General features: G+C 57.6%; 7 protein-coding genes across 7 annotated transcripts; 1 reads left to right on the top strand and 6 right to left on the bottom strand.

The window, feature by feature from the left end:
- Positions 1 to 3,126: 3,126 nt before the first annotated feature.
- J3D65DRAFT_105676 (uncharacterized protein) lies at positions 3,127 to 4,019 on the bottom strand. Its single transcript, XM_066793677.1, has one exon. The coding sequence runs from the start codon at positions 3,931 to 3,933 to the stop codon at positions 3,319 to 3,321; it is 615 nt and encodes a 204-aa protein (XP_066652091.1). The 5' UTR covers positions 3,934 to 4,019; the 3' UTR covers positions 3,127 to 3,318.
- Positions 3,958 to 5,386, bottom strand: J3D65DRAFT_606329 (S-adenosyl-L-methionine-dependent methyltransferase; the record flags this gene model as incomplete). Its single annotated transcript, XM_066798439.1, has 6 exons — positions 3,958 to 4,003; positions 4,082 to 4,504; positions 4,596 to 4,823; positions 4,975 to 5,193; positions 5,246 to 5,298; positions 5,348 to 5,386. 6 exons carry the CDS (start codon positions 5,384 to 5,386, stop codon positions 3,958 to 3,960), a joined length of 1,008 nt encoding a protein of 335 aa, XP_066652092.1.
- An 809-nt stretch (positions 5,387 to 6,195) lies between these two features.
- J3D65DRAFT_105650 (armadillo-type protein) lies at positions 6,196 to 8,975 on the bottom strand. Its single transcript, XM_066793676.1, has 3 exons — positions 8,739 to 8,975; positions 7,417 to 8,685; positions 6,196 to 7,370 (listed from the first exon to the last, which is right to left on the bottom strand). Exons 1-3 carry the CDS (start codon positions 8,859 to 8,861, stop codon positions 6,351 to 6,353), a joined length of 2,412 nt encoding a protein of 803 aa, XP_066652093.1. The 5' UTR covers positions 8,862 to 8,975; the 3' UTR covers positions 6,196 to 6,350.
- Positions 8,976 to 9,622: 647 nt separating this feature from the next.
- J3D65DRAFT_105697 (uncharacterized protein) lies at positions 9,623 to 14,709 on the top strand. The gene is made up of 2 exons (XM_066793678.1): positions 9,623 to 12,395; positions 12,443 to 14,709. The coding sequence occupies exons 1-2, from the start codon at positions 9,907 to 9,909 to the stop codon at positions 14,490 to 14,492; spliced, it is 4,539 nt and encodes a 1,512-aa protein (XP_066652094.1). The 5' UTR covers positions 9,623 to 9,906; the 3' UTR covers positions 14,493 to 14,709.
- A 964-nt stretch (positions 14,710 to 15,673) lies between these two features.
- J3D65DRAFT_105723 (uncharacterized protein) lies at positions 15,674 to 16,388 on the bottom strand. The gene has a single exon (XM_066793680.1). The coding sequence runs from the start codon at positions 16,285 to 16,287 to the stop codon at positions 15,802 to 15,804; it is 486 nt and encodes a 161-aa protein (XP_066652095.1). The 5' UTR covers positions 16,288 to 16,388; the 3' UTR covers positions 15,674 to 15,801.
- J3D65DRAFT_105715 (uncharacterized protein) lies at positions 16,377 to 17,508 on the bottom strand. The gene has a single exon (XM_066793679.1). It carries the CDS (start codon positions 17,120 to 17,122, stop codon positions 16,466 to 16,468), a length of 657 nt encoding a protein of 218 aa, XP_066652096.1. The 5' UTR covers positions 17,123 to 17,508; the 3' UTR covers positions 16,377 to 16,465.
- A 2,011-nt stretch (positions 17,509 to 19,519) lies between these two features.
- On the bottom strand, positions 19,520 to 21,363 carry J3D65DRAFT_636797 (protein-tyrosine phosphatase-like protein). The gene is made up of 4 exons (XM_066801436.1): positions 21,237 to 21,363; positions 20,924 to 21,148; positions 20,303 to 20,638; positions 19,520 to 19,918 (listed from the first exon to the last, which is right to left on the bottom strand). The coding sequence occupies exons 1-4, from the start codon at positions 21,287 to 21,289 to the stop codon at positions 19,525 to 19,527; spliced, it is 1,008 nt and encodes a 335-aa protein (XP_066652097.1). The 5' UTR covers positions 21,290 to 21,363; the 3' UTR covers positions 19,520 to 19,524.
- Between the last annotated feature and the right edge of the window lie 287 nt (positions 21,364 to 21,650).

A 21,650-nucleotide genomic window follows, 5' to 3' on the forward strand; every position in this document is an offset into this window, starting at 1 on the left:
CCGGGTCCAAGGACGCGCCAGGGCTGCAGGGCTGGCTGGCTGGGGTGCTTGCTGGCGGCTGGCTCCACCGCGACGTTGACGTTGACGAGGGCGACATGTCGGTCAGCATGGGGCGGCGGGCTTTGTTGTTGCTGTCGTTCAAGGCACATGTCGAGTCAGACGGGCGCAGGTAGCACTGCTTTGCGTCGAGACATGTCGACGAGTCGAGCTGTTTCAGCCACGGGTGGTGGAGTGGTGGTTGAGTTGATGGAGTTGGCTTAAGCCGTGATCCATGCGAGGCGATTTTCAGGCACTCGGGACGATCCACCTTGGCACACTGCTCACCCGCTGCCCCTGACGCTCCGTATGCCAAAATTTCTGTCTCTGCCTTTTCCTCTTTCTTCGCCGCCGCTCGTATGCGACGGGACGCTGCACGGCAAAGCCCGCTTTGAACAAGTTCCGTTGTCCCGACCTGCCCGCTGGCCCACTGCGGCGACGACGACGCCTCCTCCCAATATTCCCATTGGCCGCGTCGCTGAATTTGGGGGCCGTCGCTGCGCCCAATGGCTGCATTTACTTACATGTCGCAGCAGATGATGCGTCTAGCCCGCGCTCCTCAAATTAACAGTGGACCGCCTCTGCCCTACGAGATTTTTTTCGTTGCGTCTCGAAGCCCAAGAGCCCAGAGTGCAGACAAGGTTATCGATATGCTCAAGATCAAGGTTGGTTGCACACGCCCCGAGCCTGTCCTGGTCCTGGTCCTGGTTCTGCGTCGTGCCTGTGCCTGTGCCTGTGCCTGTCTCGGGGTTTGGGTCTCAACCGTTGACTTGCGGGGTCTAGCAGTAGTATGCCACGATCCAGGCGACACGTCGGACTGCAGCTTCTGACAGCTCTACCACTCACCACTCACCACTCACCACTCATCTCCAGTGCCTGGCCCGCGTCGCCGAATCGGAGCCGGCGGGGTCCTGAACGTCCATGCAGGAACACACGTCACGGCGACTCGCCCGCTTCATTCGCAGTCCATCTCGACCCCGCGACACCTCGCCTCCGGCATTGTCCTTGTCCCATCCTGTCTCGCTCCGTGGGACGCCTCGCTGCTCCTAAGCCCTCGATGCGTCGGCCTGCAGCGACTCAAGAGACACCACGCCCTGCACGCCCACGCCTCACCACATGTCTTGTACCATCATCCACCTCAGCCAGCTCCATCACCGTCCGCCGTCTGTCCATGTGACGGCCCCAGTGCTCCCGCACTTTGCCAACTACTTCATGTAGTGTCTCGCTCTTGTGCGCGCCTACACATGAATACTGCACCTACTTTCTTTTCCTCTACATCTGCCAGCGACCTAGCTACATACATTCGTCCATATCCCGGCCGTCACGTAATACGCACGCACGCACTCCTCTTCTTGGCTCTCGTCCTGGCTGCTCCCACTTACAAACCACCCCAACGCATCCACTCTCCACAGCATGCCATGCCCGCCCGCTTGATTGCCTGGCCTGCTGCAGTCATTCTCCAGTTCTTCCCCAACGGCCCCAGAACCCCGCCAGCCACTGGCCTCACAGTCAGTCGATTCAGTCTCACTTTCTCCGCCTCGGTCAGCAGCAGCGTCGTCTTCTCGTTTCGTTTCGTCTCTCCTCCGTCCTCTCTTCCCAGTCAAAATCCCTCCCTGGTCAGTCTAGACCACAGCTACCTAGCCGAGAGAGACAAAGCCTAGAAGCGACTTTAGGCTAGCTATCCTAGCCTCCCACTCTTTCCTTCTTCCTTCCCTATTTCTTGCAGTAACGCCTCGGTGGCGCCCAAAATGCCTCACGCAACCCCGCGCGCACAAAAACGCCCCGTGGAATCCTTTGCGCGTCTGCTTTCAAGTCAGTCGAGTCGCCGAGACCAACATTCTTCTTCTTCGAGAGAGATGGTTGAAAGGCAGGAAATAGGCCCCTTCGTTAAGCTACACACACATACGCCCCATGCCCCATTCGTTCACGTGGTCGAGGTTGGAGCAACACGTAGCGAGCGCTGCTGCGGCCAGCCAGCCAGCCAGCTAGCCAAGACCAACATTGCCTGCCATTCTTCCTCCTCGTTTTCCTGCTGCGATGAGCACGCCTCTAGCTAAGGCGCACGCAATCACACTGCGTCTGCTCTACCTACACTCCCACGCTACTGACGGCCGCTGCCCGCGAATGCTCCTGTCTGCGCGCGCGGGAGGGTGGTTCTAATGGGTCAATCAACCCGCATCCATCTCATCCCAGATTGTCCCTTCTCCATTTCCCTCTCAGCATACCCGCACTCACAGCATGGCCAAAGCAAGACACGCCACGCCAAATTATAGGTGCACGACCCAGCGCCGTCTATTCCTTTGACAGCTCTGACAGCTGCCCGAGCTGGGCGCCAGCCAGTCTGTGCGGGCCCTGAATCCTTCTTTCATTCTTCCTTCATTCATGCACATCGCCTCCGCCTGTCTTCGCATCGCATCGCGAGGCAAGCTCACGGCACTGCTGCCACTTAAAGGCGGCGTGGCGTGGCGCAGCAGCGAGCAAGAACGCAAAGGGTCTAGATTCGCGCGGCTTAAACCGCCACGGCCTGTCTGTCTCTGCGGCTCTTTGTTTACAGTCTGAGCTAGCTACGGTGTGTGAATGGCTAGGTAGGTGGTTGATCCTGGTGTTGGCTGGTTTGGCTAGGTAGTTGTTGAGTCGATGGCAACTACGGACGTATGTGTAGGAGTTGCCAACTGCCAACACTCCTGCCTGTAGTACGTGCTTGTATCGGCCGGTATCCAGGAGAGAGGCATTCCTATGTATCCTTCTCTGTCTCCGATGCGTAGTCTCTTTGCGACGTCTCTGTGGTGGTTTGTCTGTTTTACCCTTTTCTAGTCCGTCCGCCAGAGACACTTTCCTCCCTCTCCTCTCCTCTCCCCTCCTCATGCCATTCACCGCACCACGCAATTCCCCTTTCATCCTCTTTCCTTCTTGACCTCGCGTGCTCGCCCGCTGTGTATTGGTTATTGACTTGACGTGCAAACGCGGCGTTCAAAGCCCACAATTCACAACGAGCCAGACGACAAATTAGCCAACGCAACGGCACCTCGCACTTCTCTCGACGAATGAATGTATCTATCTTTTCCTTCACGCTGCACTGCTGTCTCGCGGCGCCGCTTTCTTCTGCTGCGATGGCGTGGTTTGGTCGGCTTTTTGCTGCTGCTGCTGGTCTTAATTAAATATCTGCTATAGACACTTTCCCTTGTCTGGCTCGATGTACCGTCTAAATGCCCGTGCCCTCTACTGTCCCCCCTCCCCGTCCTTTCGCCTCAGCCTTGCCAGCCTTATGCCGCACAGTCCACACTACACCACCCACACGCTCAGCCAATCAACCAAGCACGCACCGCGTCCATACCCTTCACGTACTCCTACAGGACACACAGACTGCATAGCCCAGCCCAGGAGACAGGCAAACAGCACAGCGAACCGAGGCGCCGATCCCTCCCCTCGGCCGTCGCGATGGGCTCGTAAGCTCGTATGCGCACGTGCGCCCCACGTATACCGCCTCGTGTCCGTCGAGCGTATGTATGTATGTATGTATGCACTGTCGACATGTCGAAACGTGTACGGGTGCGTGGAGCATCCTTTCCTGACTCGCGGTGTAGCGTGGCGCGTAGCTGTCTCTTGCCTTGAGAGATGCTGGTTATAGAGAAGGGGGGAGGAGGGGACGTCGGCGTCGCCGAAGCGGACGGAGCGAGTGAGTCGGGTCGGATCGAGTCGTTCTGGGGTGGTTGGCCGGTTTGCTTCGAGGCCGTGTTTGGAGACGTTTCGGAGTGTGGGGAAGTGCCCAAGTGCAGTGTCGACAGATGGATGCGTCCGCAGTGGTAGAGGCGAGCAAGGACGGCCAGTGCGATGATTGTCGAGAATGCCGCTGTCGTTCGTGGTTCGGCCAGCTGAGCTGCGCTGACATCCATCCATCCATCCATTGTCCACCGCCGTCAGCTAGTTGGCCAACCTGTTATCCGGTTTGCGCGCGTAGACGACGGCTCTACAACACCCACCACCAACGTCAGTCAGTCAGTCCATCCACAGTCAACCAGCCATCCAGTGCAAACCCAACACTCACACATCCTGATACGCATGCACGCGCCTATCCCTCAACACCCCCCTCACCCTCCTCATCAACACGCCCACCTCCCCCCTCGACCACCCCAACCACCGCGTCAGCAACAGCAAACTCCACCCCTCGACCCCGGCCTCCCACTGCAGCCGGTTCCACACGCCGCGCGCGCGCAGCGCCGCCGGCCGCGCCATCCACCCGCCAATCGGCCACTTCCACCGCCGCTGCGTCGCCGCGACGAAGCCGGCGCCGCGGATGTGCTGCGCCATCTCGTCCACGGTGCGTAGCGACTTGCCCGCCGCGTCGCCGGCTGCCAGCAGCAGTTGGCTCCATGTTGTCAGTGCCGAGGTGCTGGGTAGTGTGCCGTCTTCGCTTTGTGGCGCGATGCTGACTTCGAGCTGCTCGATGAGGCCGCCGGGCTTGAGGGCTCTGGCACAGGCTCCGAGTTAGCCTCGTTCGGCCGTGGGTGGTGTATAGCAAGGAGTTAGGAGGAAGGGAAGGGAGGGCACAAAGTACTTACTTGAAGCACTCGGCGTAAAAGGCCGGCCAGTCGGCGACGCTGCCGTACAGGCAGCGCACGTGGATGTAGTCGAACGACTCGGGCGCGAACGTCCACGGCTGCGTGCAGTCGTCGACTTCGAAGCGCAGGTTCGCCGGCACGGCGCGCGGCTGGATGGGGCTGAGGTCGGTGCCGACGACTTCGGCGCATGGGAAGGCGTCGGCGAAGGCGATGGCCCAGAGACCGGTCCTGTGGGCGGGGAAGACGCGGCGTTAGCCTACAAACTTGCGGCACAGGATGCGAGAGGGGGAAGAGGGCAGGGGAAAGGGGGCGGCCAGGGGGTGGTTGGATGAGTGGTCGGTCTCGGGTTCGGGGCTCGGGGTTGGGGTGGCCCGCGTACCCTGTCCCGACGTCGAGCACGCGCTGCGGCTGGTCTCCGATTGGCGCCAGGAACAGCTGCCCGTCGAGCGTCAGGTTGCACAGGTGGTGGCAGATGTCGAGCTGCTCGGCCTGCTGCTCGTCGTTGGGGCTCCAGTACTCGCCGAAGCGGTACGCATTGTAGCGGCGCCCGTTCTTGTAGGGGTAGTCCCATATGCAGGAGCGGAGAGACGTCGTGTTGCTGCGGTGGTCAGCGCGAGGACGAGTTGGGGCTTGCTGCCTCCTCGACTTACGACGATGTTTCTGCTTTGACGCTGGCCGAGTCGCTTTCTTCCGAAGTCTCGTCCTACGGTGTCGTTGGTATAGTGTTAAGCGGTGTCTAACCGTTGGCATACCGCATAGCAGTGGTTGTTATTTCGCGAAGATTCCGGCATCGTGACTCGGTCTCAATTGCATTCTGGTCGAACGATGCCTCTTGTGGCAGCATGCGAGGACGGTTGTCAAGTGTTGATCGGTCGTCATGGACGTTTCTGCAGTGGTTAGACCGTGAAAGATGCAGACGGGACGGCCCTCGTCTTCGCATCGAGAACTTTGGACTGCGTTCAAGATAGAAAGAAGCTTTTACTCCGCGCGGAGCCGGCAGTTTCCACCCAGCAACAAACAACGAGGGGCATCAAACCGCGAAATGAGACGGAGCTGAAATAGAGACTGGATTCGGAGCGGAGCTGAGAGCGCGAGGCGGAGACATGACTCCCGCGTTAAGTCGCGTGGGATTGGCGCAGACAGAGGGCCGGACTGGTCGGAGACGGGTCGCAGAGCAACGGTAGACCCCTGCAGCCGAGTTCGCGACTCGGATTGGTCGCAGGTACAATTTCAAACGCAGGGGACCAAGGCCGAGGTGGAACACAAATTGCGCTCTCTTCTCCCGGCCTTTGTGTTTGGCACGCGGGACGCACGCGGGACGCGGACGGCGGGAGCTTGCCGTCGTGGTTCCGCCGCGGGCTCGGGCGTTTGGTGTCTGGTGCCGGTTCTGACCTCATCACCCCGTTCTTCTTCGTCGATATGAGCGTTTCTTCCTCTGCGTTTCGGATCAGTGTTTGAAACAGTCGTGGAGTTGACGAGCTTACCATCAATTCTATCGATCGAGCGTTGCTGGAAACACACAAAGATATGAGTCTCTAGAAACGTCGAGTCACCGTCCAAGACTCCGAGAGTCGCAATCACCCAACCTTGACGGGGCGTGGGAAGAAACCAAAATTAAAAGGCTAAGGTATAGAACTCCAAGTGATTCCGCCCACCTAAACAACCTAAACAACCTACCCATCGTCGCCAACGCCCGGCCAATGATGTCAACGGTGACAATAGTCCAAGAAAGTAGGTGGTCCTTGATTTGAACCCTCAATCCCACGCATCGCCCCATCCGTCATCCATGTCCTCCTCTTCTACAGCCTTCTTCTTCTCTTCCACCTTCTTGACCTCTTTCTTGACTACCGTCGTCTTGGCCTTGCTGGCTGGCACAACCGGCGTTGTCTTCTTCACTGCTGCAACCGGTTTCATTGTCGGCGCTTTGCTCGTCGTACTTGGTTTGCTCAACCCCTTTGGCAACGGCTTCTTTGCTGCCTGTTTCGCCTGGGCCTGTGCCGTCAACCACCCTGCAAAGTCGGGTTCGCCCTTGTCATCAAATGGGACAGATGGCGCGGGTGTGGCCGCGGTAGGCGTTGCAAATGGGTCGTCGTCGTCGTCCGCATTTCCCCAAGCATCCAAGTCGGCATTGTCGTCGTCTCCGCCAAAGTCGTCGCCCCATTCGTCACCAAAGTCCTCAGGCTCGGGCTCGGGCGTGGCGCCTGCAGTTGCCGGGAGCGAGGTACTCGAGGCCGAAGCAAAGGGGTTCGCAGGCTTTGTGGCTTGGCGATGGAGAGCTGACGCGGTCGAGGTTGAGGAAGTAGGTCGGGCGGCAGGCGGGACGGACGAGGAACGAGAGTCGGTTTGGGAAGAAGTGGGAGCTCCGCCGCCGTTGGTATGTGGTTGAATATCGCCAGTGGCTGCTGCAAGCTTGTTGGTGAAGCTGGAAATGGCCCAACCAGCCCACGAGTTTTCTTGCTGAGGGGTACTCATGCGCGGCGTAGGACCATTGGCCGAAGTGGTCGAGGCAGGAGGTATGGCGGTTTCCGGGAGGGTGGCTTGGTATTTTCGAATGCGGTTGAGATAGGCGTCAAGGGTCTTGTTTGCTTGATCACGCACTAGCTTTTCCTTGTCTACAAGCGCCGGGCATAGTGCGGGAAGAAGCTTGTTCGCGCAGTCATCTTCGCTGTACAAATCCGACGTTGCTGCGAGGGCGAGGAGAGCGGCGTTGCGGCCGTGGACAAAAGGATCGCGCAGAGCACGAGCAAAGGCTGCTGTCAGCACCTTGGTGCGAGTCTACCAGTTGTCAGCAACATGAAAGCATTTCAAACGATAAACGTACGCTCGCTCCCAGGTTTCGTGCAATCTTGCCCAAACAAATGGTTGTGTTTGTCCTGATTCCAGGCTCAGGATCATTTGCCGTCTTGGCGAGATGTCGAAGGAGGTCTCCATTCACAATCCGATCCGAGAGCTTTGGTACCAGGGTAAGCACCGCCTTGACAGTCTGCTCACGCATGACTGGCGCCGTGTCAGAAAAGCCAGTGACCATTTGCGGAAAAATCTTGTCCGTGACAAGCTTGTTTGGTAAATGGTCAATCATCAGGGTAAGGTTGTCGAGTAAACATATGCGGATAGCCCTGTCTGGACTCTGGAATAGTCGAACGATGACGGGCGTAATTTGAGATTCATATTCTTCATCCGACAGCTTTTGGGCAATTTTCATAACCAGACCAAAGACCTTGGGGCCGCCGCCCCCAAACTCGACAGACTTGAGGAGCTCAGGAAGCACTTTTGCCTTGAAGAATTCTTCGGGAAAATCATCCGTCACTTCTTCCAACTGGCTGAGCAACTCGTCCCTCTCAATCTCGCCCTTGAGCCCAAGGTTCTCAATGCCTTCAGAAAGAGAAATGATGGGTGTCTGGAAAAATCCGCCTGCGCGCTGCCCTTGGTCGAGAAACTGGCCCACGCTCGACCGTGACTTGGGGCTTGGGTTGATCAATCTCCTGTAGCTCATTTGCATGGTCGATGGGACTCGTTTGGGTTGCCCAAGCTGGTCGCCGCCTGGAAACCCGCCGTTGAAGGCTTCGTAGACCAAGATGCCGTAATTGTAGGCGTCGACAGCTGTGACAGGGTTCCGCCTGATGGAGTCCCAGCCGCCCTGGGCAATCTCAGGAGGCGCGTAGCGACCCGAGTCTGGCACCAGGCCTCCGTATGTGTAAATGACTGCGTCGTCCTCCTTGACGGAACTCAAGACGTCGAAGCCGCCCAATTTCCACTCGCCGCTTTCGCTGGTGTACACGGAGGATGCGCGAACGCTTCCATGGACCGAGGAAGCTTCCGCATTGAGGAATTTGAGCGTCTTTGCAACGTTGTACAGGCCCCATTTGATCGTCTCTTCGGATAGGGATTGTCTGCGAATGTGCCAGGTCAAGGGTGTGAGGCGCTCGGTCGCAATGTAGATGTATGTCTCGGTCTCGACAGTGTCCAAAACCTTGATTACGCCAGGATGTCGCATGGTTCGCAGTTTACGGAGCGCATTCTTCGCAAGGGGTAATCTCGACTTGTTGGCGGTAATGTCAAAGGAAAAGATGCTGCACTTGGAGCCATCGTCCTGTGAAGCATGTGAGCCATATATCAGAGCAGCGCCAGTAGGCCAATCCTTACTCGCTTCGTGCCATTATGAAGGGTCCATATGGACTGGTCAATGTCGACGACATCCCCGAAAGAGTAACCAAAGGCTGGGCCTTTGGCAATGGCGGAAGCGACAGCAGACTTGAGAAAGTCCATGAGGCTTCAGGCGACGATTTGAAGCTCTCAGGCTAGGGGCGAGGATTGAACAAAGCTGGGCCCTTAGTCTGTAACCAAGAGAGTTGTAGCAGCGCGGCCATGATCCATCATCCCCCACACTCGTGAGCTGTTCGGCCAGCAGTTGCCAAGGCGCTACGGCTACGCGGGTGGCCCGAGCGTCGAAGCGAGCGCCCTGAGCCCTGACGCGCAGCGCGTAACCCAACCGAACCATCCGTCTCTCCATCCTGGCCCTGTTCTTCTGCAATAACGACATTGACGAAGAACAAGGCAAAACTTCACCCTTTCTCACGTCCAATCTGCTCGCAGTCTCACACGCTTCGATTCTGCTGTCTTTCTTTCCAGAGTATGTCACATTCCAGCTGTTCACCAAACCCAACCCTCCATCAATGATGAATATGGTAAAAGGTCTGATCGCAAAGCCGCCTCATGGTTCTTGGTGGACCCTTCTTTGCTAGCCAGCATGCTGAGGACGCTTCAATGTCGTGCTGCATCTCGGATGATTTGCCAATGAGCTCTCGTCCCGACCTCGACAGACGCCTTTCCGCGGCTGTTGGATCACGCTGAGAGAGCAAATCAATCTCCAAGTCTTGCAACTTTATGGAGCTCGAGTCCAAAAGCTGCTTCCACGGGCTTGAGTTAATGGCTGTTGCGCACACCTGCGAATCATGAGCTCAGCTTTCTGGTTCCGGGAAAACCCTCAATCTGGCATTCTGATGAGCTTGCAAGATGCACCATTCAAGCCGAGGCACTGGCCCTGCAACGTTGGGGAATCCTCGAACCTTTGGCGGTCGAAATGACCATCTTAAAACTGAAAAGATCTGAGATGACGAGTCGCAACTTTCACGTCGTTCTTTGCTGGCTGCAACACTCTGCTAATTTGCTACCAAACTAGCTCCGATCCGGCCTCCACACAACAATCGAATTGCCAAGCGGTCGACAAACAATTGCGATTTAAATGGATTACTGTTGACAAAATTCCCACTGGCCTCTGAGGGAGTATCAATCAAGAGGGTGCCCAGGGACCATGGGTAACCCAAACATGGATTGGTCTCCGGTCCGAAAGACGGGCAGTGCAAGACCAAGGGAGAGTCCGTCCTACTCTCCTTATCGAACCGACGACCAAGGAGCATACGACTCGGATGGCTACAGGCCAGGTAGACCAGGACCGTACCCAATCCCGAATAAACCTCCATTCGCAAAGTTTCCCCCCCGGCGGCCCTTCGAGCCAACTCCAACTGATCGCTATCGACATGACGACTTCCACCAGCCCAGGAGCCCTCCTCAACGCATGGAAGATGGTCATCAAAAGGGCAGTCCTCGTCCTTCCGGCCGTTTTGAAGACTTGAATCGGCCATGCAACAATCGCCCTCGCCCGTTCCAAGACAGCCCACCAAGCAGCCCTCGACCTCCTCGACCAAGCGGTCGTTCTGATCCTTTCGACAACGGGTACTTTGACTCTCGTCCGCAACCAAGTGGATCAGCGGACAGGAAAAGGTTTATGGAGGCCCCAAACTTCGTTTCCAACAGCAGCTTGACGTGGAAGAAGCCGACGAGCCGTGACTCTTCTCGGTCCGAGTCAAGCCGTCAGCCCTTCAATGGCTCAGGGAGTGAAGATCCACCACGATCAATTGGCCCTGGATCAAACCTCGTATCTGGGTCCGCAGGAATGACATTTGCAGAGCAGGACTTCCAAAGACAACTTGTCGAAGGAAGAAGTTGGGTGGTCACTAGAGAAGAGCTACCTGCGCTCCTGAGGCTCCCTCACATTTTCATTTCCGCCAGACACGTACCATACAGGTCTACGAACCCGCCTCATATTGCGAGGTTACTGCGCTCAGCATACAAACAGGTTAGGGTGCAAGGCTGCGTTGATGGGTACTATGTTAGTTTTCGGAATAACAGCGACGGCAGAGCTGGGCTACGGCGCTGTGTGGAGAGGCACGACGGTACACTTCTCTTCAATAAGTTTGAAATGGTCATGGAGCCTCACCTTCCTGGTTTGGACAGCTCGTCATCGCAAGATTTGACGCCTGTTACCCACGCACCGCACCAGCAGAGCGCCGAGATGCTGGAACGCAATCTGCCTCCAGCCCCGACTGCTTCTCCCGCTCAGACGACCACGTTGGGTCGACACAGTCTGCGCCCAGATGCTCTCCAAAAGCCAAGCGACAATATCTCTAGTGAACGAAATCTGCCTCTGAACAATCCTCACCTGCAAAGCGCCGAGATGTCGAGCCAGCACAATCTCTCCCCAAATGTTCCTCCCACCAGGACCATGAAACCTCCCGATCGTAACCCGAACACCCTTCGCCAGCAGATCGTCAAGACATCAAACCAACTCATTCTGGAAACGAGTCCTCTTCACCAGCAGAGCTCCAGAACCCCGCGCCAACAACTCGATGAAGCTGAGGAAATTGCAATTCAGGGTGCTGCGTCACGCGCGACGCCCACCGAGAAGGTCTCGAATTTCCTCCAACAGTGTAAAAATAGCGGGGTGGTGGCCATCTTCGATCATGCCGAGGCGTGGGGCTTGCCCAAGGGCCGCCCAGGCTGGAGTGTCAAGCTGAAAGTGGACGATCTCGAGATTGGCGATCCCGGCCCTCACCCAAGCAAGATGGATGCCAGCGCCGCCATCGTTGGTCGCGGTTTCCGCCTTTTGGAGCAGGCACTGCAGGCACAGGATTGCAAATCACCAGTCAAGCTTGAGAGCCTTGAAACTGCGGAGGCTTCGACAGATGCTACGGTCGGGTCAGCTGCAACCAATGCAAATATACGCAGGCTCCAAGAAGACATAAACTCGCGTCTTTCAAGGGCAAAGGAGCTGCAAGATTGGTTGGTCGCGAATCCAACAGCCGAAGAGGCGACGATTGAAAGAAGCCGTGGTTATCACAATGACATCATGGACAGAGTTGAGGGAATCCGGCAGGAGATTATCAAGCTTGGTGGTGTTCCAGCAAGCGCAGAGGGTCATGGCGCTGATGAATCGTCGCCGCCTGTAGTGAGAGAACCTACTCCACTCGCCTCTGCAGACAAGGGGCCTGGTGTTGTTCCGGCGAGCGCAGAGGAGGATCACGGCACTGATGGATTGCCCACACCTTTAGCAAAAGAACCTCCTCCACTCGCCTCTGCAGATAATGAGTCTGGTGCTTTTTCGGCGAGCGCAGAGGAGAGTCACGGCGCCGATGAATCATCGCCACCTCTAGTCAAGCAGCCTCCTCCCCTCGCCTCTGCAGACATTGAGCCTGGTGTCGATCACCAATTGCTCACATCTCGGGACTCGATCTCTGCCCCAGACCATGGACAAGCACGACCCATCAATGAGCCGACCAGAAGGAAAAGCACCGCAACACTTTCGGATGCTTCGGAAACCAGCTCGAAAACCAAGGTAACTCGATGTGCATACTGCAAAACCAAGCATTTTCCGTCGTACAACCCGAGGAAAACTTGTTCTGGCTGTCGAAGGGCGTACTGTAGCTCCTGCTGGAAAACAGAGTCAGCGAGGGCACTAGACAGGTAAGATATCACTACTAATACGTATTACATGGCTGACCTTTCGGCAGTAATGCTGAACCAGAGGGCTGCCGACACTGTGTCAAGACCAACACTCGAATGCTCCCGATGAACCATGAGAGCCACCCAGCCACCGAACAACTCATTGCTCCCAAGACATCTGAGCCAAAAGTCACGACGCCTCCGGTGGATATCCCTCAACCAGCTCATTCTGCAGAAGTCGTGACACGCGAAGCACCTTCTCCAATACGCCATGACGAGCGCCTGGAAAGCGAACACAGAGAAGGACCAGCAGAGGCTTTAAGCCAGGTCGAGAAGAGGCTTCTGGAACGCCGGGGATCAAACCGCGACGAAGCTCCAGCAGCTTCTCCAAGTCATGCAGAGACACGAATGCTTCCAGATCCCGAGCAAGCTGAACGCAGTGATGCTCCAGCAGCATCTCCAAGTCACACAGGCACAGGAACTATTCCAGGTCGCGTGCAAACTGACCGCACGGAGGCTTCAGAGCTGTATCTGAAGAAGCTTTCAGGCATCAATGAGCTGTCGTGGTCCGACTTGTTGGGATTTGCGCTTGCGGACAATGGAAACCGTGGAATGACCTGGAACGAGATTTCAGCCTGGATGTATGACAACTTCCGGGACAACCGAAGAAACATACAGTCATCAAGCATCCAAGCTACTTTGTCCGGGCAAAAAACTCGGTTTTCTCATGTCGTGAACTCCAAACCTGCCCGATATTACGCAACAGATGCATTCGCCCAGAATTGCACAAAGCGTCTCTTGCAACTGCGGGCACAAGCCCGCTATATTGTAAAGCTTCCTCTCACGCAATCCCACAAGCTGGGAGTTGAGAAATCAGCCATCCAGAGCAATGAGGCGACAGGTCCTCAGGCCACTCGAAACATGGATGGTGCCCAAGAGACGAACGAAAAGAACCTCAAGCGGCCCAGAGAAGAGAGCCACGAGGAGATGCCAAGCCCAAAGGCGCCTCGGAAGTTTGCCTACAGAGCTCGAAAGTCGGCAAGCAATGGCAAACGTCTTCAACCACCTGTGAAACAGGAGTCTGTGAGGATCTCAGCTCCTGCCTCGGGACCCGATGGAATTTCTTCAGCGGGTTCTCAGTCTGAGGCAACGCCTGGGGCTGTTGAAAACCAGGGATTTGGATCTGCGCCGAAGAGTGTCGAGGTCATCAGCCTGAGTTCGGATAGCTCTTCGGACGAGTCGAGACCTGTCTCTCCGGCGCCTTTATACGCTCCCCGCGTCTCGTTGCGATCTGTCTCTCCGGAACCTGTCTCTGCTCCGCCCGACTTGTCGCGACCTGTCTCTCCGGCATCTGACTCTGACCCCCCTGACTCGCCGCAAGACCCTCGCATGGCTTTCGCCTTGGCCACTTTGGAAAAGGCCAAAAGCCTGCCTGGGTCACGTCCAGTGACCATGCCAGAGGACTTGGTCGTCAACGGTTTCTCAGAGGAATTTCAGGACAGACTTACGGCCCGCTACAAGGCCGAATTCTGCAGCGCTCCAACGATAGTCAAAGACCTGGCTAAAGAGGCGCCCGCATTCTGTCCCCCGCCCTTTGACCGTGAAGCCAAGATTGCAGAGATCAAGGCGCGTCCTAAACGCAAAGCGCGTCTCGAAGCGCTCAACGCGAAAGTGGACGCTCCGCGCCTGTTGCACGCGCGCCAGGAGCGTTCGCGCGACGCCATCCACAAGGAAGAACATCACCCTCTCCCACCTGCGTACAAGGCGCCGCCCCCAGGCGCGTGGTCCTTCGGCTTCGGCACAACACACGACTTGACGGTATCGCAGGAGACGGACGACGTGGACATGGACGCGGACAACAAAGCGCCACGACGCAAGGAGAGACGCCACTTCGAGGTAGACGACACGGATGTGGACATGGATGCGGACAACGAGGCGCCGCAGCCCAAGGAGAAAGACTACGTCGAGACGGTCGAGGAGTGGCTCGGGGGCCCGCCGGCCGACAGCGTGACGTACATGATTACCGACAGAGGCAAGCTGGCTTTTCGCGAGAAGGCAGCGCCGAATAGGGACGGCAGGATGCCGCGGCCCCGCAAGGTGTGGGTTGTCCCCGACTGAAGAAGTCGTGGATTGCGCTTCTCTGAGTGCGCCTGGCTGGCTGCACGGCTGGCAGGAGTTTTAAGGGCCATGAGCTCTTTCTGATTTGGAGTATTGGACAACAAGGTGACGATGAAGACTGATATACCGGGAGCATTCATCAGCGACGAATGGCACGGAAAAGGACGGTCAACACGGTAAACGATACCCTATATTACCTGATGGCGGCAAAGGTTTTTGTTTTTCAGGACGACGGAGCAAAATGGCAGTCTCCTTTTATGAGAGGAGCACTGGATGACGAAATGATGGCACGACAGCACGACGGCACGACGGAACGATTTCTTTACTTTCTTGCTTGGCTTGCTGGTGATGAATGCTTCATGCACGGCACACCAAGCAAGCAAACGCACAGAGGTGCAAAGAGAACCTGGAGCTTTCTCACTTTTTCGTGGGCTCAAAATCCCCTGGCGAAGGGGAGAGGCGTTGAAAAGGATGGCTGGCTCAGACAGAAACGGAGAGTAGAATAATAATGATACCCAAACCCTACATGACGACGCGACAGACTGCTATTTTTCTCTTCTAGTGCGCAGTTCACAGTGCTGCTACTACAGGCGTGAATGCTCCTTGGCACGATGTAATACCTTACCTTACCTGGCGCGCCGTTTAGTTTGGATCAACGAACAGACAGGACAGACAGATAGAGCACTAGAAGTCTGCTCTGTGCGGCAGTAGGTAGGGAGAGCACTGCGGAGACGCGGTCGTCAGCGTGCGTGGAATGGACAAATAGTGGCAGCCCTGGCGCTAGCATGGCATGGCATGGCATGGCGTAGAACGGCATGACATAGTAGCATGGCAGCAGCAGTAGTTGCAATAGTCAGTCGTAGGTACGTTAGCAGCAATAGCAGTAGCAACAGCATCACCATCGTCACCAAAGTATCAGTCAATCAGTCTACCTCTCCGCATACAATCTACACCGCGCGCCTAATCCACCAACCGATCGACCACCACCGCCGCTGCCGCCGCCGCCACTCCCTCATAGGTAGAGAATGCAAGTATGGATGGACGACGGATTAGAGTTGGAATCAGAGTGGTGGCACGTGGGCAGGGAAGGTTTCCCACTCTACCATCCCATACCCTACTGCTGGCCCGAGCTGTGCTATAGTTAGCGGAGCGAGGGGGATGGAGGGTTCAACGCTGCGTGCTCGGCCGGTGTCTTGGCAACAACAAGTGCAGGGCAGGCGAGCAAGAGGTCTACCGGCCGCCGGCGTCGTCGTGCACATGGTAGTGCTGTGTGAGATAGGTGGGTAGGTAGAAGGCTAGTGCAGCCCACTCAGGCGCCATGCGTGGAAACAATAGTGGCGCTAGGGCGCTGCACGGGGGGACGGGGATGATGCGTGGGAGAGGAGAGAACCAAGGACGTTTGCCTCCTTCTTCTCTTCCTTTCATTCTCGTTGTCTCGCCTTGCTGCAGCATCTGTAGCGAACAGTGGTCGAGTCAATGAGGCAGCAGCAACAACAGCAGTAATAGAACCGGTGGCAATTGTCAGGCTCACAAAGATTCCAAGGCAGACCAGACACGAGCAGACGAGGAGGAGGCGAATCATGGACCAGGAGCAGGAGGCGAAAGGACACAAAAGAAGGATCATGCCCAAGGACGAACAAGAAGCGGGAAGGAACGAGACAAGGTAGACAGACAGGTGGTTGGCTGGCAACTTGACGAAGAAGCTTATGCATCCGTCATCCGCCATCCGCAAGGAATCCGCCAGCCTCAGGCACACGGCGGCCGGCAGAAGAAACGCCCGCGCCCTCGCTCGCATGCTCGCACGAGGAGCTACATGCACATCGCAACTTTTTCCTGGTGATCGTCTTGTTGCGAGTGTCGAGAAACGCGGAGACTGGTGGATAGAGAAGCGAGCGAGGGTTGTTGGAGAGGGGACCACCGGAGCGCAAACAGACAAGGAAGAGGTCGGCCGGGATGGATCATGGAGCAAGGCACTACGGCGGAACCGTGCGCTTCCCGTCAAGGTTGCGGTGGCCGGCCGCTCGTGCCGCTCGCAAGGTTGGCTTTAGACTTTTTTTGTCCTTGGGCCATATGGTTTCTTCTTTTAGACGGCGATGAACAGCCTTTTTCCCTGCAAGGCTCGCCGGGGGCGCCAGAGCCAGCGAGGTGCCTTGAGACTGCGACCAACGACATGTGCAGAAAAAGGGGTTGCGCAGAAGATGAGCGAGGGGGCTGTGTATGTGGCAAGCAAGCAAGAAGACATGATGTCGCCGCCGTCGTCGTCTGCTCAGCCCTGCCGTGGAGGTGCGGGCGTCTGGTTGGTGGCCACTGTTACAGCGACAATGATGGGGCGAGGGCGCGCCCAATGAACGGACCTGGCACCTGGAGATGTGCGGGTGGTGGGCCAAGGACTGTCCCTGTCTTGTCTTGGTGCGAGTGCTGAGACCCTGGAGCGCGGCCGTTGGATGACGGTCGTATCGAAAGCTCCCTGTTGGTGTTGACTGCGCGCGCACAGGAGGGGAGGAGAGAAGGGGGGCCCACCTTTCGCAACCAACCAATGCAAGCGACGGGACTCGACGACTCGTCGCCGTCAACCCTCTTTGCTGCTCTCCTCGTATCCCGTCCCTCGCTCCTTGTCGGCCGTTTTTCATGCGTCAAGCTCTGCTCACAATCTCATCTCCAAAATCCTCATTTGCGTCTGTTCGGCCGACGCCAAGACCAACCCGGCACCCAGCGCTGCTCGACCGTCTCCGCTCGGTACGAACGACGACGCGCGTCGCCCTGGACATGCAGCCTATTCGAGCGCGACGGTGATGTGATCGGGAAAAGAAAAGCAAAGAGAAGGAAAAAGATTGACCTGGCGTGGGTGCAAGCGACGCGACGGACGGCAGCCCTACGGGCCAAGCACAGCCCACAGCCCACAGCCCATTCCAGCCCATCCAGGAGACAGCCAGCCCTGTCCTGGGTGGAGTCGTCGAGAAACGACTTTTGCTGCCCCCCGCCAGCCCTGTGAGCTGACCGGGTCCCAGTCCCAGTCCCGGCCCCGCTACCTTTCAGAGCCAACCGGCTGCCCTCCGTCGGGTGCGAGCTCAGAACTGTCACGACTCACCACCTCCGTCATACCTCCATCAAGTCCCTCGAAACAACATCTTCCCCTCCGACTGCTTCATCCTCCAGCTCAGTCTGCCAGCTAGCTAAATTCAGGGTCCGCGACCATGCCGACCGTCAGCCAAGCCACGGTAGCCTGACGACGCGCCTCGTGTAGACCGTCAGTCGTGATATTGAAGGGGCCACATCATGTCCGTCCGTGGTCTGCGGATACGGCAGTGGTCGTGACGTTTGCGGAGAACGAGACGAACAGGAACGAAAAAGAGCCTGAACACCCACCCACTCTCCATGCGCAGAGACCCATACACACGCCGTCTCAGTCCCTCGTCCGTCTCTCGTCTCGTCTCGTGGCCCTCGCGCGCCTAACGTACGGACGGCTCGCGGACGCCCGCCGCCAGACTATATCCGCAGCCTGCTCTTTGCCAAATTTTTTGCCCTTCTGCTTTTGCGCAGAGATACGAGGGCGGCCAACCGCCCGCCTGCTTGCCTGTCTGTCTGCCTGTCTGCCTTGCCGCCCAAGGCACGCATGGGGGCATGCGCGCGCGCCGCCCGTTGATTGCTTGCTTGCTTGTGTGTGTGTGTGATGACCGGCAGCAAGGCCAGGAACCTGAGGAGCGCATGCACGCACGCAGCGGGCAGGCAAGCAAGCAAGCATCATCGAACCGAGCTTGTCCATCCGTCCATCTATCTCTCCATCTAGGTAGGTAGGTAGGTATCTATCTCGCCGGCCACCCCAGCCACTCGCCCACCCACCACCTCACGCATCCATCCGCTCATCCACTCATCCACCCATTACCCATCCCGCCTGCCGCAGCCCTCCCTCTCCCTCTCGCTGTCTCTCACACACAAGTCCCTCATTTGCGATGACGTGATTGGCCACACCGACACAATTTAGGGTTTCGGGCCGACGGACGAGCAGATATGGATGGATGCGGAGACGGGCCTAGGATCCGAGCTAGGCAGGCCACGCTAGGCTTGGCACTATACTATGTTGTATACTGGACTGGACCAGACTGGGGGTTTGGGGGGGGGGGGGGGGGGGGGGGGGGGATGTCTGGGTGCCCGGCATCAGGAGGGAGGGGCGGTCGGGGGGTCGGGTAAATGTGTACTTAGGTACATAGGCACCTACGTAGTCTGATTTTACGTCTATGTTTGGCATGCACGTATGTATGTAGTGAGTACATAGGGACGTGGAGATGACAAGGCCATAGTAGTCACTGGCTGTGTGACATCTGCTCTGAAGAACTCGGAATGCTGCTGCCATTTGATGTTATGAAGATAGAGGCTCATCCATGTCTAGCATCGCATTCACGATGAATGTAATCCGCATGGACATCGAGACGGCAGCAATATAGAAGACGCAGACCCTTGGGCGCAACTTTCCACACTCCAATATATCTACACTTGCACCTACCTAGCACTGACCTCGTCGACATCTCAACCCACCCATCCACACAGCGCATTCAGCCTAAACGGAGCACGGCCTCTGAAGAGCAAGTGTGCCCATCTTGCCTTGTAGGTACAGCAGAGTACACGGGCGGGTATTTATGCTCCAACTGCCTTCTTTCTTGGCTGTTCTCCATTCTTCTTTAGAGTTAGATTTTGGTTAGGTTTGCATAACTGTTTCTTTTTTCCCTTTCGTACTATCTGATGCCTTACCACAGTACGGCGGCATGAATGCTCCTTAGGCGCCTTGATCGGCCTGCCGCTACCGCCGCCGGCGCCGCTACTGACAGATCTGTCAAACCGACTGCCTCCCTCCCTCCCTCCCCACGCGCAGCAGCCCACCGCCCAGGAAAAAAAAAAAAAAGATAGCGCTACAAAAAGCCGCCACTAAACGGCGCCGGTGGTGGCAGGCAGTCTCCTAGCACCAACAGCCGCGGGTCGCGCCCCATGCGCCTTTTAGCAGCAGCCATCTTCCCGATCGACTCCGACGCCGACTCTACTACAACGACGACGACGACGATCCGGGGGGCACCGACATCGACACGTTCCCGCCAGCGGCGGCGGCGGCGGCGGTGGGGACCGACACCTTGCGCAGCTCGTCGATGCGGCCCTTGGCCAGACTGATGGCGGGCACGACCCAGGCGCCGCACGAGCAGCGCATGCCCTGCCACGCGTACTTGCCGACGAGGGAGCGGCACTTGGGGTTGGGGCACTCGAGGCGGCCGTCGAGTTTGCCTTGCTCGAGCTCCGGGCGCATCCAGCTGAGCGGGTCGACGAAGTGGTGGGAGCACTGCTGGTTCTGTTGTTGTTGATGCTGGGTCGAGGATGGGGGTGTGGAAGCGGTGGGTTTGCCAGGGTGCTCGTTGATGAAGGTCGATGTGGCTAGTGGCCGTCTAGTGGCGAGGGGCGCGGTCAGCTGCCATTCTTTGCTCAATTGATCCATCAATCAAGCAAGCAATCAATCATGCCATGCCATGCTATGTGTGCAGCGTGGCCTAGTCTGGCCGGGGACGCCTGATGTCGACGGTAGATTGAAGCCAAGATAGGAGACGATGTGGTGATAACGATGACGGTGGCGCCAACGAGAAGAAGAAAAGTAAAAAAAAAAAAAGGGCCCGGTCAGGTGCACGACCGACGACGGAGACGACGGACAGCGGAGACAATGCTGCAACGGCCAGGGCTATAAGGCGTATCGCATGGCATGGCGCGCTCGGGCCGTTGACAATCTGGAGGAGGGGAGGGAGCGAAAGAAAAGGAGGGGGGGCGCGCGCGCGTACCTGCATTTGCGGCAACGGAGCTCGAGGGCAGCCTGCTGAGATAGATGGTGGTGCTCGTCTTCGAATCTGATCTTGTCGGCCTCGGGGGCCATGCCGCACGCGCGGCTGAGCTCGACCTCGCGCTGGTACAGCCAGCGCTGATATGCGGGGCTGGCTTGGACGTCGTCGGGCGTGCCCATGGCGTGATATATTTCGAGTTGTTTCATGAAGCCTTCGTTTGGCTCGCATAGGGCCCGGGCCTGACGCACCTGGTCCAGAGCCTCGTGGGGCGTGATGTGATGTTTGTGCATCAAGTAGGCCATGACACAGGTGGCGGAGCGGGACTTGCCCATTGCACTACAGACGGGGGGGTTCTCGAGTTGGCACACGTACGGACTAATCCATCTTCAACGGCGCTTGCAGCAAGGGAAAGAAACTAAAAGCAGGCCATGTCATGACATGACGGGCACCGCTTCGCTGCACCACCAACACTACCATCACCCACTCCGGCCGTCCAGATACCGCGAGCCCGGCACACCCGAGCTGCGTTGAAGCGCTTTGCTTTTTGTGCGCCGAGCAGCAACCGCATCTGGAGACGGGTGCATGATTCAGGAGGAGCAGACTCGGACAGACTCGACTCACCAATGCACGAGGACGCCACCGCCGCCATCAAGGGCGCGCTGAATGAAACGATTGGTGGCCGGAAAATGCTGGAGCAGGTCTTCATCGTCGACGTCGTCGACCTCGACGACCATGTGCTCGCGAAAGGGCGCAAACAGTTCGGCGTCGAGGGGCAGGCGCAGGACCGACAGCACGTGGGTGATGTTTGCGGCCTCGAGGGCGTCCCGCCGGCGCAGGGTGAAGAGGCTGCGGCCACGGCAATGTTAACATGAGGATGAAATGATGGTGCGGGCTCGGTGCATTGATGGATGGATGAGCAGCGGTTGCGACGCACCCGCCAATGTACAAGTTGTGGCCGCCGGGCACTTTGTCGAGCAGGCCGGCCATTATGACGTGTGGGGACGGGTATCGCGGAGTGGTTGGCGGGGGAGGTCGAGGTTGCAGAGGAGACGAGGTGTGGTGGTTGTGGTGGTGTTGGCGCAAGCGAGGCGCGTCTGACAAAGCTGAAACCATGCAGAGGCTCTCTCTGCTCACGCAGCACAGGGCCGCAAGGCGAGCTACACGACATTGGTAAGGACGCTTTGCCAAATTGTCAAGGCCATTTCTGTCGACGACTTTTCGTGTGCATTATCGTATCCATCAGACACGACGCGATGGAGTGAGGACAGCCCTATCTCGAGGGGGAAGGTGGGACTGGGCGTCGATCGAGAGGCAGAGGGTCAGGTCGATTGAGGGGCGGCGTGTTGCA

Source organism: Phyllosticta citribraziliensis (genome assembly GCF_038025025.1).
Source record: "Phyllosticta citribraziliensis strain CPC 17464 chromosome Unknown J3D65scaffold_11, whole genome shotgun sequence".
NCBI lineage: Eukaryota > Fungi > Ascomycota > Dothideomycetes > Botryosphaeriales > Phyllostictaceae > Phyllosticta > Phyllosticta citribraziliensis.

Coding starts and splice junctions, on each gene's coding strand:
- J3D65DRAFT_105715 (XM_066793679.1), bottom strand. CDS start 17,122: ATGAAAAACGGCCGACAAGGAGCGAGGGACGGGATACGAGGAGAGCAG.
- J3D65DRAFT_636797 (XM_066801436.1), bottom strand. CDS start 21,289: ATGGCCGGCCTGCTCGACAAAGTGCCCGGCGGCCACAACTTGTACATT. Junction 20,639..20,923: donor GGTGGCGTCCTCGTGCATTG/GTGAGTCGAGTC, acceptor CCCCGTCTGTAG/TGCAATGGGCAAGTCCCGCT. Junction 19,919..20,302: donor CTCCGTTGCCGCAAATGCAG/GTACGCGCGCGC, acceptor CCTCGCCACTAG/ACGGCCACTAGCCACATCGA.
- J3D65DRAFT_105650 (XM_066793676.1), bottom strand. CDS start 8,861: ATGGACTTTCTCAAGTCTGCTGTCGCTTCCGCCATTGCCAAAGGCCCA. Junction 8,686..8,738: donor TTCATAATGGCACGAAGCGA/GTAAGGATTGGC, acceptor CATGCTTCACAG/GACGATGGCTCCAAGTGCAG. Junction 7,371..7,416: donor CACGAAACCTGGGAGCGAGC/GTACGTTTATCG, acceptor GACAACTGGTAG/ACTCGCACCAAGGTGCTGAC.
- J3D65DRAFT_105676 (XM_066793677.1), bottom strand. CDS start 3,933: ATGGATGGATGTCAGCGCAGCTCAGCTGGCCGAACCACGAACGACAGC.
- J3D65DRAFT_105697 (XM_066793678.1), top strand. CDS start 9,907: ATGGGTAACCCAAACATGGATTGGTCTCCGGTCCGAAAGACGGGCAGT. Junction 12,396..12,442: donor TCAGCGAGGGCACTAGACAG/GTAAGATATCAC, acceptor ACCTTTCGGCAG/TAATGCTGAACCAGAGGGCT.
- J3D65DRAFT_105723 (XM_066793680.1), bottom strand. CDS start 16,287: ATGCGAGCGAGGGCGCGGGCGTTTCTTCTGCCGGCCGCCGTGTGCCTG.